The sequence below is a fragment of the Hippopotamus amphibius genome, chromosome 16 (genome assembly GCF_030028045.1).
Source record: "Hippopotamus amphibius kiboko isolate mHipAmp2 chromosome 16, mHipAmp2.hap2, whole genome shotgun sequence".
Classification (NCBI taxonomy): Eukaryota; Metazoa; Chordata; class Mammalia; order Artiodactyla; family Hippopotamidae; genus Hippopotamus; species Hippopotamus amphibius.
The window spans coordinates 60,245,827-60,260,150 of NC_080201.1; the positions used below are offsets into that span (position 1 = coordinate 60,245,827).

At 46.8% G+C, this 14,324-nt stretch overlaps 1 protein-coding gene across 2 annotated transcripts; it reads right to left on the bottom strand.

Moving 5' to 3' along the window:
• Positions 1 to 1,901: 1,901 nt before the first annotated feature.
• LOC130838550 (sialic acid-binding Ig-like lectin 5) lies at positions 1,902 to 11,786 on the bottom strand. 2 transcript variants are annotated; one of them, XM_057711804.1, is made up of 9 exons: positions 11,744 to 11,786; positions 11,285 to 11,665; positions 10,785 to 11,063; positions 10,491 to 10,538; positions 9,560 to 9,814; positions 9,190 to 9,474; positions 8,879 to 8,978; positions 7,970 to 8,051; positions 1,902 to 2,927 (listed from the first exon to the last, which is right to left on the bottom strand). In XM_057711804.1, the coding sequence occupies exons 1-9, from the start codon at positions 11,784 to 11,786 to the stop codon at positions 2,736 to 2,738; spliced, it is 1,665 nt and encodes a 554-aa protein (XP_057567787.1). In that variant the 3' UTR covers positions 1,902 to 2,735. The 2 variants fall into 2 exon arrangements, with proteins under 2 accessions (XP_057567787.1, XP_057567788.1); XM_057711805.1 differs by lacking the exon at positions 7,970 to 8,051.
• Positions 11,787 to 14,324: the final 2,538 nt, after the last annotated feature.

Below are 14,324 nucleotides of genomic sequence, written 5' to 3' on the forward strand. Positions count from 1 at the left end.
GGTACAGGGTGTGGTCCCTAGGGTTTCATGGATTCACTTTTATTGGAAAATTTGAAAGATAAGAACCAGAATTAGGGCACAAGAAGGGAAAAGCAGGGTCACTCGGGGTCAGATATCTGGGTCACCAAGGGCTTTCTAAAAGGGAACTTCATGGATGGGGCCACCTGACTGTATATAGTCATTGCTGGCGTTGTGTTTATTCAAGATGGATGTCTCTGCTGGTTGCTAGGTAACACTTCTTAAAGTATCAAGATTCCTGTTGCCTGTGCCCCCCACAGGTGTGGGCTAGAATTCCTGATGCTTTCAGGAAGCCTATCATGTCATCAGTGTTATTCAGAGATGGTTGTATTTTCTATTATCACACTTTTTTGTTCAGGCAGCTATCAGTTTCCATTAGTTTGGCTTCATTACTATCCACATAGTTTATTGTTGGTTAGCTAATTAACTTGGGTTTTGTTAAAGAGTTGTATCAACCTTTTATTTTTCCTTGCTTATAATTTCCCTGTAATTATACTTTAGGATAGACAAGGCAGTTCCAATTTAAGTGATTTTACTTCTAGGAGGGTGGGAGGGAGGCTCAAGGCGGGAAGATATATGTATACATATAGCTGATTCACTTTGTTTTACAGCAGAAACTAACACAACATTGTAAAGCAATTATAATCCAATAAAGATGTAAAATAAATAAACAAAGAAATAAATTAAAAGATGGATGTCTCTGAAATGGATGCTAGGGCAATCAAAAGCTTATTGACAATTATTTACAATCAAAACAGCTTATTGGTAGGCACTCACACCACAGTGCTCCTGGTGACATTGTGGCTATTTTTGCTTTACTGCTTTACTGCAAAAAATTAAGTAATTCAATTTTAGAGGAGGGGGAGTAGGAAATCTTTCTTCAGTTCACCCTCTCCACCCAAATCTGTCCAGGAGCTCAGGTTTGAAGAAGAAGATGATGTCAGCAAGGCAGTGTGGGCTCCAGGAAAGAGATCTCAAATTGCAAAGACATTTATATGAACCAGCATGGAAGGTTTAAGGAAGAATGGGCCAAGAGGAGCGGGTGGATGAGTAGAACAGCAGCAAGGTCATGAAAGACTTTAAGTGCTGGGGCAGATGCTTGCAGTGTACTATGACCAAGGAGCCATGAATGGGTTTGTGCGGGAGAGTCAGGGTCAGCTCTCTGGCTGTTGGCAAGATCCCTTTAGAGGCCATAAAATGAGATAAGGAAGGGACTGGAGGTCAGGCAGTGAAGGAGTGTCCTGGAAGAATTGACAGGTAAAAGTGAGGCAAGGAGACAAAGCCAGAGAGATTATACGATACTGTATTATGAACGGAATGTCAGGCTGAGGGGCTGGTCTTTCCCTGGGGAGGCTTCGAAGAGTTCTGGGAAGGAGAATGACATCAACAAGTTGCCCCCGATCCTCTGTGACTGGTGTAAAAAATGAATAAACTGAAGCCTCAATTAAATACAGTCGGGAGACCTGCAGGGGGAGCTCTCACTCCCTGAGAAGATGGCAGAGCCCAACAGGAAGAAGAAAGACTCCTCTTCTTTCCTGGCAAGGACTCAGTCAATGAAGAGCCTACAGACTCTTTTTTCACCCTAGCCCCAGATTTCATCGCCCCTCTATAAAGGCGTTCTTCTTCCCTTACTGTATCGGAGCTTGCCCAAGTCTCGCCATGGTTGCAGACCCCGAGTTGCAGTTCTGAGCTAATGGGAGCTAAACCCACCTTTGCTGGAGAAATATCTGGCGGTCTATGTGTTTCAGGTCAACACGAGTTACCCCCACTCTCAGGAGAACTTGCCAGGAGCACGTTTCTGTTCAAGGAAGAGAAACCAGCTGATGCTAAGCCCACGCCACGTGACGGGACTCTGTTGGCTGATTTTTTTTTAAGCTCTTTATTGCAATATAATTGCTTTACACTCTTGTAGCAGCTTTTGAGGTACACCAAAGTGAATCAGCTGTATTTGTACATATATCCCCATATCCCCTCCCTCCCGCAATTCCTTCCCTCTCTCCCTGTCCTGGCCCTCTAGGGCATCACCCATCATCGAGTTGACTTCCCTTTGTTATACAGCAACTTCCCACTAGCTATCTATTTTACAGTTGGTAGTGTATATATGTCTATGCTAGTCTCTCACTTCGTCCCAGCTTCCCCTTCGCCGCCGGCACCCCCCAACCCTGTGTCCTCCAGTCTAAATGTCCATCAACAGATTAATGGATAAAGAAGATGTGGCACATATATACAGTGGAATATTACTCAGCCATAAAAAGGAATGAAATGGAGCTATATATGATGAGGTGGATAGACCTAGAGTCTGTCATAAAGAGTGAAGTAAGCCAGAAAGAGAAAAACAAATATTGTATGCTAACTCATATATACAGAATCTAAAAAAAAAAAAAAAGGTACTGTTGGTTGATTTTTATGTGCTCTTACTTTAATGATCACTGAACTTTGAGGTAGGACACATGATCTCCGACTACAGAAAGGAGAACTTAGACACAAAGAGATGAAGTGAATTGCTTGCTAACGATGCCTTAGGAAGTGCTGGAACCTGCATGTGAGCCCAAGTCTCTCTAATTCCATCACCTGCCTGCTTTCTGCCCTATTGGGGGACACTCATACAATAATGCTAATATTGCCACAAAGGCTTCATTAACTAGCCCCTGGCTTCTCCTTTTCCCCACACAGGCTGTGATTCCTCCAGCCAGGATCAAGCTCTGGGCGAGTCCCAATTAGCTTGTTTTGATCTCTGAGTACTCGCTGGTGCTGGTGGCCTCCTGGTCTGAAGTCTCCCAAGACTTCATCCCGTGAAAGCTGAGGGAGGCGTAATGGAGCTCCTGCTGCTCCCCTGAGGGCAGGGCATCCTCTGCAGGGGATGACCTCTGGTCTGGGGGGCCCTCTGCCCAGGGCTTTTGCCTGCAACCCTGAGTAAAGGGAAGAAAAGAGAGTCAGAGTAGGAGTAAGGCCGGCATAAGCCCCAAGGGAAAGTTGGGCTAATGGGACAGGTATTCGTTCATCCTCTTATTCCACACATGCTTCCTATGAATTCAAATATTCACACATTCATTTACACTTTTGTAATATTGAGACTGATTAGGCCATATCGAGGGATTATGAATCATATTTAACCTTCACAAAAAACCAGTATGAATGATACTCTCATTATCCCCATTTTACAGATAGGTAAACTGAGGTGGGGAGAGGTAAAGTAGCTTGCCCAACATCACTCATATACTAAATGGCAGAGCCAGGACTCTAACCCAGGTCTGCTGTGTTATTGGCAGTGTCTCCTTTGCCAATTCCTGGGCGAGGGACCAGGTGGACTGTGTGAGAAAACCTAGACCCTGACCTCAGGCAGCTTACATTCTGCTCAGAGGACTAGATTAGACATAAGTAAACAAAGGAAATTTGTAACTTCAATGTCTGTTACGAGATAGCTTATGCAGAAACCAGAAAAGAGATGGCAATTTTGGATTCTGGGCTTGGGTCCCATAAAACAAAAATGAAAGTAAAGCAAGGACTTCCCTGGTGGAGCAGGGATTAAGAATCCGTCTTTCAATGCAGGGGACACAGGTTCAAGCCCTGGTCTGGGAAGATGCCACAAGGCGCGCAGCAACTAAGCCAGTGCGCCACAGCTATGAGCCTGTGCTTTAGAGCCCTCGAGCCACAATGACTGAGCCACTGTGTCACAACTACTGAAACCCGCACACCTAGAGCCTGTGCTCTAGAGTGAAGCCACAGCAATGAGAAGCCTGGGCACTGCAATGAAGAGTGTCCCTGCTCTCCGCTATCAGAGAAAGCCCGTGTATTGCAACGAAGACCCAATACAGCCAAAAAATAAATTAACTAATTAATTAATTATTTTTTAAAAAAGAAAATCTTTAACTGTTTCATTCACCATTGGTAACAGTTTAGGGAGGAAAATCATATCTCTAGGTGTATTTGAAAAGCTCAACTGAGATGTATGATAAAAACTTAAAGTTATTTAGTGACAGAAAAGAACTTCCTTACCCTGATGAAGGTATGAAGGTTTGGTTATACATACCACAAACAACAACAACAACAACAAAAACCTACAACAAAAATCAACTGAAATGGGTTGGTTAAACTTAAATGGAATATTCGGTGCCTTTCCTTCAAAACCAGGACTAAAAAAGGATACCCATGATCACCACTTCTATTCGGGTTTGGAATCTTAACCAGGATATTAAGACAAGAAAAAAGAAGGAAATGCTTGTTAATTAGGATCAAAGGGAAGAAATAAGTTGTTATTATTTTGCAGATAATATGATCATTGAATTTGAAATCCTCAAAGATTCTGGTAACACCCAAGACCAATCTGTAATATTTATTAGATTGAAAAAGGTCTATTAAAAACATTTCCATGTTGGGACTTCCCTGGCAGTCCAGTTGTTAAGACTTTGCCCTTCCACTGCAGAGGGCACGGGTTTGATCCCTGGTTGGGAACGGAGATCCCTCATATCATGCCGCATGATGTGGCCACAAAAATAAAAAAGCAAAGAAACAAACAAAAAACAACTTCCATGTCTATATACAAATTATTAGAACTAACAGGAAAGCTTAGCAAGGTGGAAGAATATACAATCAAACAACTAAGTCACTACATTTCACTCACTGGTGCACCTACTGAGAGAATAAATGTAATTCCTGGCACCCAGACAGATGACACCCCAGTAGAGGTAGGTGTCACTGTGAAGAGATACACATTTATAGTGAAAACCCTAGAGAAACCCAGCAGAGGGCTTCCACCCCATCAACATCAAAAGGAAAAGGAGAAGCTCTGTGTGGACAGATGGTGGGGAATTGAAAGGAAACTGGCCACTGTTCAAACAACCTGCAGTCACATCTGCCCACGATCTGAAGTGTCACATGGACTTCTGCTGCCACAGGAAGTCGTCTGAGGGTGCTCACTGCCCCATCATTTATTCAGGGGAGGGAGTCATTTGTTCAAATCTGAAACCTCTCAGAAGAAAAATATGAAGGTGAATCAAAAATCATCTGCATTCTGGCTGTAGAAAGAGTGGGGATAATTTTTGACTCACCCTCGCACATCTGCAGGGGTTGCAGGACACTAGGTGTTTGTTCTTCAGGGCCTGAAGCCCAAAAGGACCAGCTGATTCTTGAAGGAAATGACATTGCATGTGCATCAAATTCAGCTGCTTTGATTCAGCAGCCATGACAGTGAAAACAAGGATATTATACCTTTCTCAGATGGTATGTTTCCCTCTGAAGAAGAATGGTTCACCAAACTCATGAATAAGATCTAAGAATTTTCCAGCTACCAAAGCAGCAAGATTCTAAATGATACCCAAAAACAATTTGTGATTTTTTAAATTACCAAAGACAATCTCATATGTTTTTAAAAATTGTTTTTCATTCTGCATACCAGCAATGAGCAATCACAAAATGCACTTTTAAAAGGATACCATTTACAGCAGTAACAATAACTAGTGCGTAGGAAGAAAAAGAGCAAAAGATGACCAAGACCTTACTGGGAAGGAATTCTCCATCTTTCTGGAAAACATTTTTTAAAAACTTAAATGAATGGAGATATGTTTTTGTGGATTAGAAGACTTGAATTCACAAACAAGTACATTCTTCTTGAATTGATCTATACATTCAATGTAATTCCAATCAAAACTCCAACAGAAGTATTTTGGGGAACTTAACAAACGGATTCTCACATTTAAATAGAACAACAAAGGGCCAAGAATAGCCAAGGCAACTTCGGAAGAAGATTCAGGAGAAGGTCTTGCTGTATGAGATACCAGGACTTATTTTTGAGTTTATAGATTCTGTTGATGGTGACACGGTTGTGACTCAGGGACAATAAAATTGACCATCGGAATTGAAGAGGTCACAGAAAGAGGCCCACCCAGGTATGGGATTTTGATGTATAGTAAAAATGGCATGGCAGTTCAACAGGGGAGGGAGAGAAGGTCTATTCTATACATGAAGGAGGTCCATATACAGGTAAACACTGCACACCACACACACAAATCAACTCCCAGTAGATGAAGTCTTTAAAGGTCAAAAGGAAAACATAAGACTTTTAGTTGAAACTATACCTGAATCTCCTGGTAATCCTAAGAGTTTCTTAAATGAGACCCAAAAGGCACTCAGTAGAAAAGAGAAGATTGGTGAATATGCTTATATTACAATTAAGAACTTACCATCATCAGAGGTCACCTTTAAAAAAGTGAAGATAAGCTACACACTGGGAGAAGATATTTACCATGTATATAACCAAAAAGAAAATAAAAAGTATAGAAATATTTAAAGCTCTTCAACAAATTTAATAAGAGGTCAAACATCCAGTAGGGAAGTGAGCCATAGATGTGACCAGGCATTTTATAGAGAAGATGTTCATGTGCTACTGAAGACTTAGAGAGATGTTCATTGTCATTGGTAACCAAGGAAATGCACATCGACACCACAGTGAGATCAGGAGATAATCAAAAAAAAATTGAGAAAACCAAGTGTTGCAGAGAGAGATGGATAACAGAATAGTAGATAACAGAATCTGATAGGCACAGATAGGAGAATAACTGAATGCAGTTGATTTGGAAAAGCATTTGTCATGAACTTGTAAATGTGAACGTTACATACCCTATGACCTAGGAATTACATCTTAAGAAATGCTAAAGAAAAACTCTTGCGTGTGAATACAATGAGACAGGAGTAAGAATGCTCCTAATAACAACACCTGGAAACAACTCCAATGTCCATCAATATCAGCTTAGATAATAGAGGTAATCATAAAATGAATTATTATACAATGGGGAACTGCAACTTTGTGTCAAAATGTGAATGACTCTTTGTGACATGATGTTGCATCTACAAAGTGAATGTAGAGAAGAGTACATGGAAAAGTGACGCCCTTTGTAGGTTCAGAAGCAATTAAATGACACAGTGTATATTTTTGGTAAACATATATGTGATCCCACCAGCAACCAGAGTCAGAGCAGAGGCTACTGAGGAAAGATCAGGGAGCCACATGGGTAGATAAAAGTTATCATCAATGTTTAAAGTCATAGGTTGGACGGTAGGTTTACACTTGCTTATATTATGAATACCAGTGAGGAAGTAAAAGTGAACACTGCTTGTTTCATTGGTAACAGCTTGGTCATGAACAAAGCATTTTGGATAATTCCATTTAGGGCAACACAGGCCCAATTTTGGAAAAGGGAAGAGGGGTCGCGCTGGACTGGGACAGAGTGAGAGACAATTACAGCCCCTGCCCCCTCGGGGACTTTACAAATATGATAAGAGGGTGGAGATGGGTGAATGCAGTGACATTGTGTGATGTGACCCTCAGCACAGGGATGGACACAGAGCTCAGGGGACACAGAGAAGGGAGGGATGGACATTGACAGGGAGGGAGAGGACAAAGTTTTCCCAGAGAAAGAGATGTTGATATTGGAGCTAGAAGGAGGAGGCAAGCTGGTCTGGTTGAAATAGGGAAGGAAGGGCATTTCAGGTAGAAGGAACTGTGCATTCAAAGCCTCTGAGTCACAAGGGAATAGATCTGTATGGAGGCAGAAAAAGGCCAGTGTAGCTGGATCCTAGGCTAGGACCCGGGGCTGGAGCAGCCATCAGGGAGATCTCAGGAAGGACTTCATATATCAGACCAAGGATTATGACTTGATTCTCTAAGCAACGGTAGCAAACAACAGCTTTGAGACTCCAGAATGGCTGGAAGCTACTGGTTTGAAGGAGATGGTTCTGGCAGCCTGTATCCGGCAAAGAGGTGAGGTGGGCTTAGTGATCAGCAGAGGACCATTGGGTCTGGGAGATGAAGGGGAAGAACAGAAGGGAAGGCAACTCCCACGTGTCTGCCTGGGGGACCAGGGAGGAGCAGGAAATGCTGAGGAGCTCAGTCTGGACCCACCGACTGCACATGCCCAGGGCTCCCACTGCAGAATCAGATGACTGCATCACTCACCCAGGAAACGGTACCCATGACAGGGTCTTCATCGTCCACATGCTCTTGTCTGCTGGCTGCCTGCTTTCTGCGGGCTTTCACTCTAGAAAAAATTAGTGTACTGCAGCCAGGACGGCTTGGGCAAAGATGGGCAAGCTGCCCCCCACTTCCTGGTAAGACAACTTGGACACGGAGGCCTTCTTGACATGCAAGTGAGTGCTTCATCCTCTTGGATGACCAGGACTTTGGCCAAGACTGAATGTCCATCACTGAAGACCCCACTTACACATGAAACATGTACATGAATGCTATTATTATTGGCACATGATTGCCAAAAAGTGGAAATAACCAAAGTATCCATCAATAGATGAGTAGATGACTAGAAATGTGGTCCATTCATACAAGGGAACATCATTTGGAAATAAAAAGGAATGACATACTGACCCATGCCACAACATGCATGAAGCTTGAAAACATCACGCTAAGTGAAAGAAGTCAGTCACAAGGGACCACATATTTTATGATTCCACTTCTATGACATGTTCAGAATACACAACTCTAGAGAGACAGAAAGCAGAAGAGTGGTGGCCCAGGGCAGGGTGTGAAGCAGATGGGATGACAAGGGGTGTGGTTTCCTTTTGGTTTCTTTTTCATTTTGGGCTAACAGAAAAGTTCTGCCAAAATCATGGTGATGGACACACAACTCGGAACAGACTAAAAGCCAATGAATTGTACCCCTTAAATGCATGGGAATTATAACTCACTAAAGCTGTCACCCATCCCCACCAAAACACAAAACAAAACAAAACAAAACCAAAAAGACCCTCTCTGGATCTAGTCTACTCAGCTCTGCATTTCTGGGATTAAGTGACCTCTCTCTGGACTCCCTACCACACACCTCCCTCTACCTCCCCAACAACACAGGCTTACATGCAAAAGAAGATAAGGCACAAACACAGTGACAGCAGGGCCATGCCACCAGCGCCTCCAAGAGCCGCAGGAACCACTCCAGTCAGGGATGCCGGTTTCCCTGCAGAGAAGAGGCCTGTGAGATGACCTCACTCCCAAGATTCAGTCTTGGGCCTTCCCACCTCCTTGCAGAACTTGCTGGAGAGCCACTTCAGGCCCCTGTCCTAGCATTCACCTTCTGTCCAGGCTCCAGCCCCTCTCCCACCCAGCATCAACTTCTAGGATCTTAATCCCTTTCCCCCTAAGCCTCTGCCTCCAACCAGCCCCCTGACCTGGCAGCAGCAGGACAGTGGCTCTCTGGGCCCCGTGAATATTCCGGGCTTCGCAGGTGAGTCTGAGGCCAGAGCGGAGCCCCCCAGTGAGGCTCAGGGAGCTGTTGGCCCAGGGCTCAGAGGAGCTGGAGGTGACCTTGAAGGAGGCATTGCTGAAATTCTCCTCCAGCAGCCCCTCTGCCAGCCACCAGTGCAGGGAGGGGGCCGGCTGGGCTCTGGAGGAGCAGCTGCACTGCAGACCCTCCTCCTCCTGGGAGCAGGAGGGGCCCAGAAGCTGTGGTGGGGCTGTAGGGAGGGAGCAGAAGGGTCAGCAGTGCCTCTCCAGACCCCTGGACCCAGGTGTCCTGCCCTCAGGGGACCCCACACTCACAGAACACAGAGAGGCTCAGAGAGGTATTTTGTGAGCCCAGAGTGTTCTGAGCTCGGCAGGTGAATTCTCTTTCTGCAGCTCCTAAGCCTGGCAGCTCCAGGATCCTGGTATTGGAGATGGGGGTGGGCTTTAGGGCTGGGGACCCCCGGAACCAGCTCAGCTGTGCAGGGGGGTTGCTGTCAGCAACACAGAGCAGCTGCAGAGCCTGACCCTCCGAGATGAGAAGGGACGAGGTGTTTTGCAGAATCTTGAGGGCTTTGGGGAAAGTGCAGTGAGAGAGCTGGGGGAGGCTAAGGTCTCATCCCTCCCGCCTTCCCAGGATCTAGCTGGCTTCTCCTCCCCCAGCCCAAAGGCTTTGTTCAGTGTGGGTTCCAAGGCTGGCCCTTCGCACCCTAAGGAGTTTGACCCACCATGTCTGGGCCTCAAACCTTCAGGGGAGTCTCAGTGTCTCAATGGGACATGCCTGGGCTGTTTGGTGGAAAGAGAACAGAGAGCCTCCAGGCTTGGGAAACGGATTCAGTGAAGGAGCAGGAACTGGGACTAAGGAGGCTTTTGTGGAGGAAAACCACAGAGCAGAACCATGGTGAGGTGAAATGGGCTTTGATTGGAGTGAGTGCGTGTGTATACGTGTGCTGTGTATGTGTATGTGCCTGTGTGTGTGTGCATTTGTGTATGTGTATGTGTATGTGTATGGGTGTACATGTGTGTGCATGTATACATGCATGTGTGTGTCTGTATGTGTATATATGTCTGCAGGTGTGTATTGCATGTGTGTGTGGACCAGTACATGGGCGGTGGGGGAGGGGTGGTGGTGATTTTTATCTTTTCTCTTCCCATATCTCAACGCATTCGAGCCCTAATCCCCACCTCTCTGCTTGGAGGGGGTCCCAGGAACAGGACGCAGCCCTGGAGAGGAGAGGCCCTTCCCTACCTGTGACGTTTCTGAAGGAGATGCTGATGGTGAGGTTCCACGGAGCATCTGGAATAGAAAGATATGGCCTTGCTTCAAGGTGAGGCGTGGGATGGAAATGGACCCAGCACCCAAGGAAGGAAACCAGGAAGGGGGATGGCTGTGCATGGCCAGTCCCCACCTACGCTCCCAAGGCTCAGATCCATGAAAGAGTGAACTGGCCCTTCTTCTCTCCCCACCTCCTACACACACAAACACACAGACACACACACACACAGCACTGCCCTCAGGGACCCAGCCCCCCTCCTCACTCACAGGAGACACTGAGTCGGATGGTTCTCTCCATGGTCACCAGAGCTCCTCGGAGTTCCACACAACAGGTGAGGTTGGTGCCATGGTCCTGGGGCCTCGGGGTGAGGGTGAGTACCGAGGAGTGGAGGGCCTCTGTGTTCACCGCATCAAGGGCATCCCCCACCCAGGAGAACAGGAGAAACCGCCCCACTTCACAAACTAGTGACAGGCTGCAGGTCAGGTTTGTGGGGCGGCCGGACTCCAGAGGCTCCAGAAAGTGGATGTTGGGATTCCCTGCTGGCGCTGAGGAGGAGAGAGGGAGATGCCTGGGCCCAGGGGTGGGCATCCAGCGTGTGATCCTGAGAGGGACCAGTGCCTCAGGGCCACAGCTCCCCCCGGGGTCCTGTGTCTCTTCTGAACCCCTAACCCCAAGACACTGAGCAGGGAGGGTTTCTATGTCCTGTTCCTGTCCTAACACTGGGATCTCCACGTCTCAGGGTCTTCTCCTGGGCCCCCTGCCATACCTGTCACCTGCAACTTCAGCCTGTTATCTCTGTAAGTGTATCTCACACCAGGTTCTCTCTCCACTCGGAAGAGGTACACTCCTGTGTCACTCATCCTGGCGTCTCTGATGCTCAGGGAGCAGTCGTTGTTTCTGGGATCCCCTAGGAGGCGGAATCGACCCCGGGTCTCTGGCTTCACTCGTCTGTTTGGGTTGTTTGTGGCCACAGGTTCAGTGTTTACGTTGTCCCGGAACCAATAGATGTAGGGTGGGGGAGGGAAATACCATGAACTCCAGGGGTAGGGGTAGGAGAAGGAGCAGCGCACGTGGACTCCCAGGCACGCCTGCACCGTCACTGATTCCTGCACGCGGAGCTCGTACCCTTGCTTCTCCTGCAGGGACCCTGGGGGAACACAGCGGCTCAGCGGCAGCTCCAACCCCTCCCCCACCCGTGCCGCCCCTCCCCCCTCGGCCCACTCACCCCCCCACAGCAGGGGCAGCAGCAGCACCAGCAGGGGCACCATGTCCGCATCCGCCAGCGCAGAGCCCGGGTCAGGGTCCCTCCGTCGGGGAGGGAAGCGCCCCGACTGTGGGGAGGGACGGAGGAAGCCCAACAGGAAGCCCGTGGGTGACAGAGAGACAGCCTTGGCCAAGCACAGAAGGGGAACTTGCACGCCCCAGGCCGCGGGGCTGGGGTGGGGGCTGACAGGTCCTGCAGTCCCAGCCGCTCCCCCCGCCCGAGGCTGCAGGGGAAGAGCCTGAGGCCCCAGAGTTGAGAGGGTTCCCCGGACGTGGCTCTGAAATGACCACCTGCCCAGGGATGCTCACGGCCACAGCGGGGTCGCCCGGGGGCCTCACAACCAGAAAAGAGAAACGGGGTCCCTCCCTGTTGATCTGCGGGACCCACCCTGGGGCAGAAAGACTCCAAACACTCTGCAAAAGAAGAGTGAAAATGTTCTCAAAACCGTTCAAGTTGGGGCAGGAAAGACGTTTCCAGAACCAAATCTGGTGGAGGGTGGAACCCAGGAAGGAGAGCTGAGCAGGGAAAGCTCCTTTGCTCTGCAGGGTTTTCAGAACATGGCAAACGGGGGTGGTGGTCTTCATGCATCTGGGGGTGTCCTGGGACCAGCCGTGGAGCAGAGGCCCACCCAAAACAGGGCGAGGACAGGGAGGCCCTTCCCCATTAAGTGGGCACCCCAAGAGGCTAGACCTCACACGGAAACACAGTTAAGGACACCTCTCTCTGCACTGCCTTTTTTTAAAAAAAAAAACCAGGAAGGGCTCACGCCTCATGTGGAAATAACCTGTAATCTTACTGCTTTTGAGGGAAGAAATTTCCTAAATGTTTCCCAAATTGGACAATGATCTTAACCATTTTACCCACTTCCAGTAACAAGCTGCGGGACTGAAAGTTTCCTTTACCTTTATATAGAAACGATATTTATCTATTTTTTCGTTTCTTAAACTGTAAAAATAAGCAGAAATTTCAGTCAATTGTGCCACTGGAAATAATGTATCTTCTTTCTGTTGTCTCTATTTTAGATATAATATGCTTATAATTAATAATATTATTACTTTATATTAATATTTATTAGTATACAAGATTATTCTCCTATAATGAATCAGCCCAACAGCGTGGGGAACAGGTGTTGTGCAAGTGTGACAGAGACATACGTCTTACTACTAAGAATAGTAGTCTGCAATTTTTCTGAATTGACATCTTTTGGTTTTGAGAATTTTAGCTTACATGATGTATGAAATGTGTTTTCTCATTTCAAAAGAAACTCAGGTGTGTGCCTGTGATATTGTGACTTTTAAGAAACATATATACTTGCTTTCTGGTCTTTTTGTTTTTTATTTAATTTATGTATTGGCTGCATTGGGTCTTCTTTGCTGCACGCGGGCTTTCCCTGGTTGCAGCGAGTGGGGGCTACTCTTCATTGTGGTGCACAGGCTTCTCATTGCCGCAGCCTCTCCCACTGCAGAGCATGGGCTCCAGGTGCACAGGCCTCAGTAGTTGTGGTTCGCAGGCTCTAGAGCACAGGCCCAGCAGCTGCAGCACATGGGCCCAGTTGCTCCGAGGCATGTGGGATCCTCCTGGACCAGGGGTCGAATCCATGTCCCCTGAATTGGCAGGTGAATTCCCAACCACTGCGCCACCAGGGGAGTCCCATATATTTGGTTTTCATCCCCAGTTCCTGACTCACAACTCCTAGAACATGGAATTTTCTGACCCATAGAAGATATGGGAACATCTTTTTATAAGAGTTGCTCTTTGGTCTCAGTTCTTAAAAGCACTTCAAGGCCAAAAGGGTGATGTGGGTGTCACATTTTGTTTGGGTGCCATGTTTGTATTCTATTCAGTGACATTTTATTTCTAAGGAGGGATCTCAACATTTGTATAAGTGTCAGGCTCCACAGAACCTAGGTCTGGCCTTGCTGCAGGGCCCAGGTGAACAAGAGGTGACAGCTCTATCCCTTCACTCCCCACGTATTGCAGGGAACATTGCCTGACAAATCAAGGACTAAAGAGGGCCACAGTCCACATGGCTGTGCAGCACAAAAAAACAGCAGCTGGTGGTCTAGCAAACCTCAAGCTGGGATTATCAAAGAACAAGAAACAACAAGGGTTGGTGAGGACGTGGAGGAAAGGGAACCCTTGTGCACTGTTGGTGGGAACGTGAATTGGTGCAGCCACAGTGGAGAACAGTATGGAGGGTCCTCAAAACTAAAAATAGAACCATCAAGCACTTTCACTTTGGGGTATTTATCTACAAGAAAATGAAAACAACAATTTGAAAAGATACACGCAGCCCCATGTCCATGGAAGCATTATTTACCATAGCTAAGACATGGAAACCACTGACATGTCCATCGGTGTTGAATGAACAAAGAACATGTGGTATGTGTACACCATGGAGTATTCTTCAGCCACAAAAGAGAAGGAAATCCTGCTTTTGCAACACATGGATGGGATGTGAGGGCATTAGGCTAAGTGAAATAAGTTAGACAAAGAAAGACAAACACCATATGCTCTCGTGTATATGTGGAATCTTAAAAAA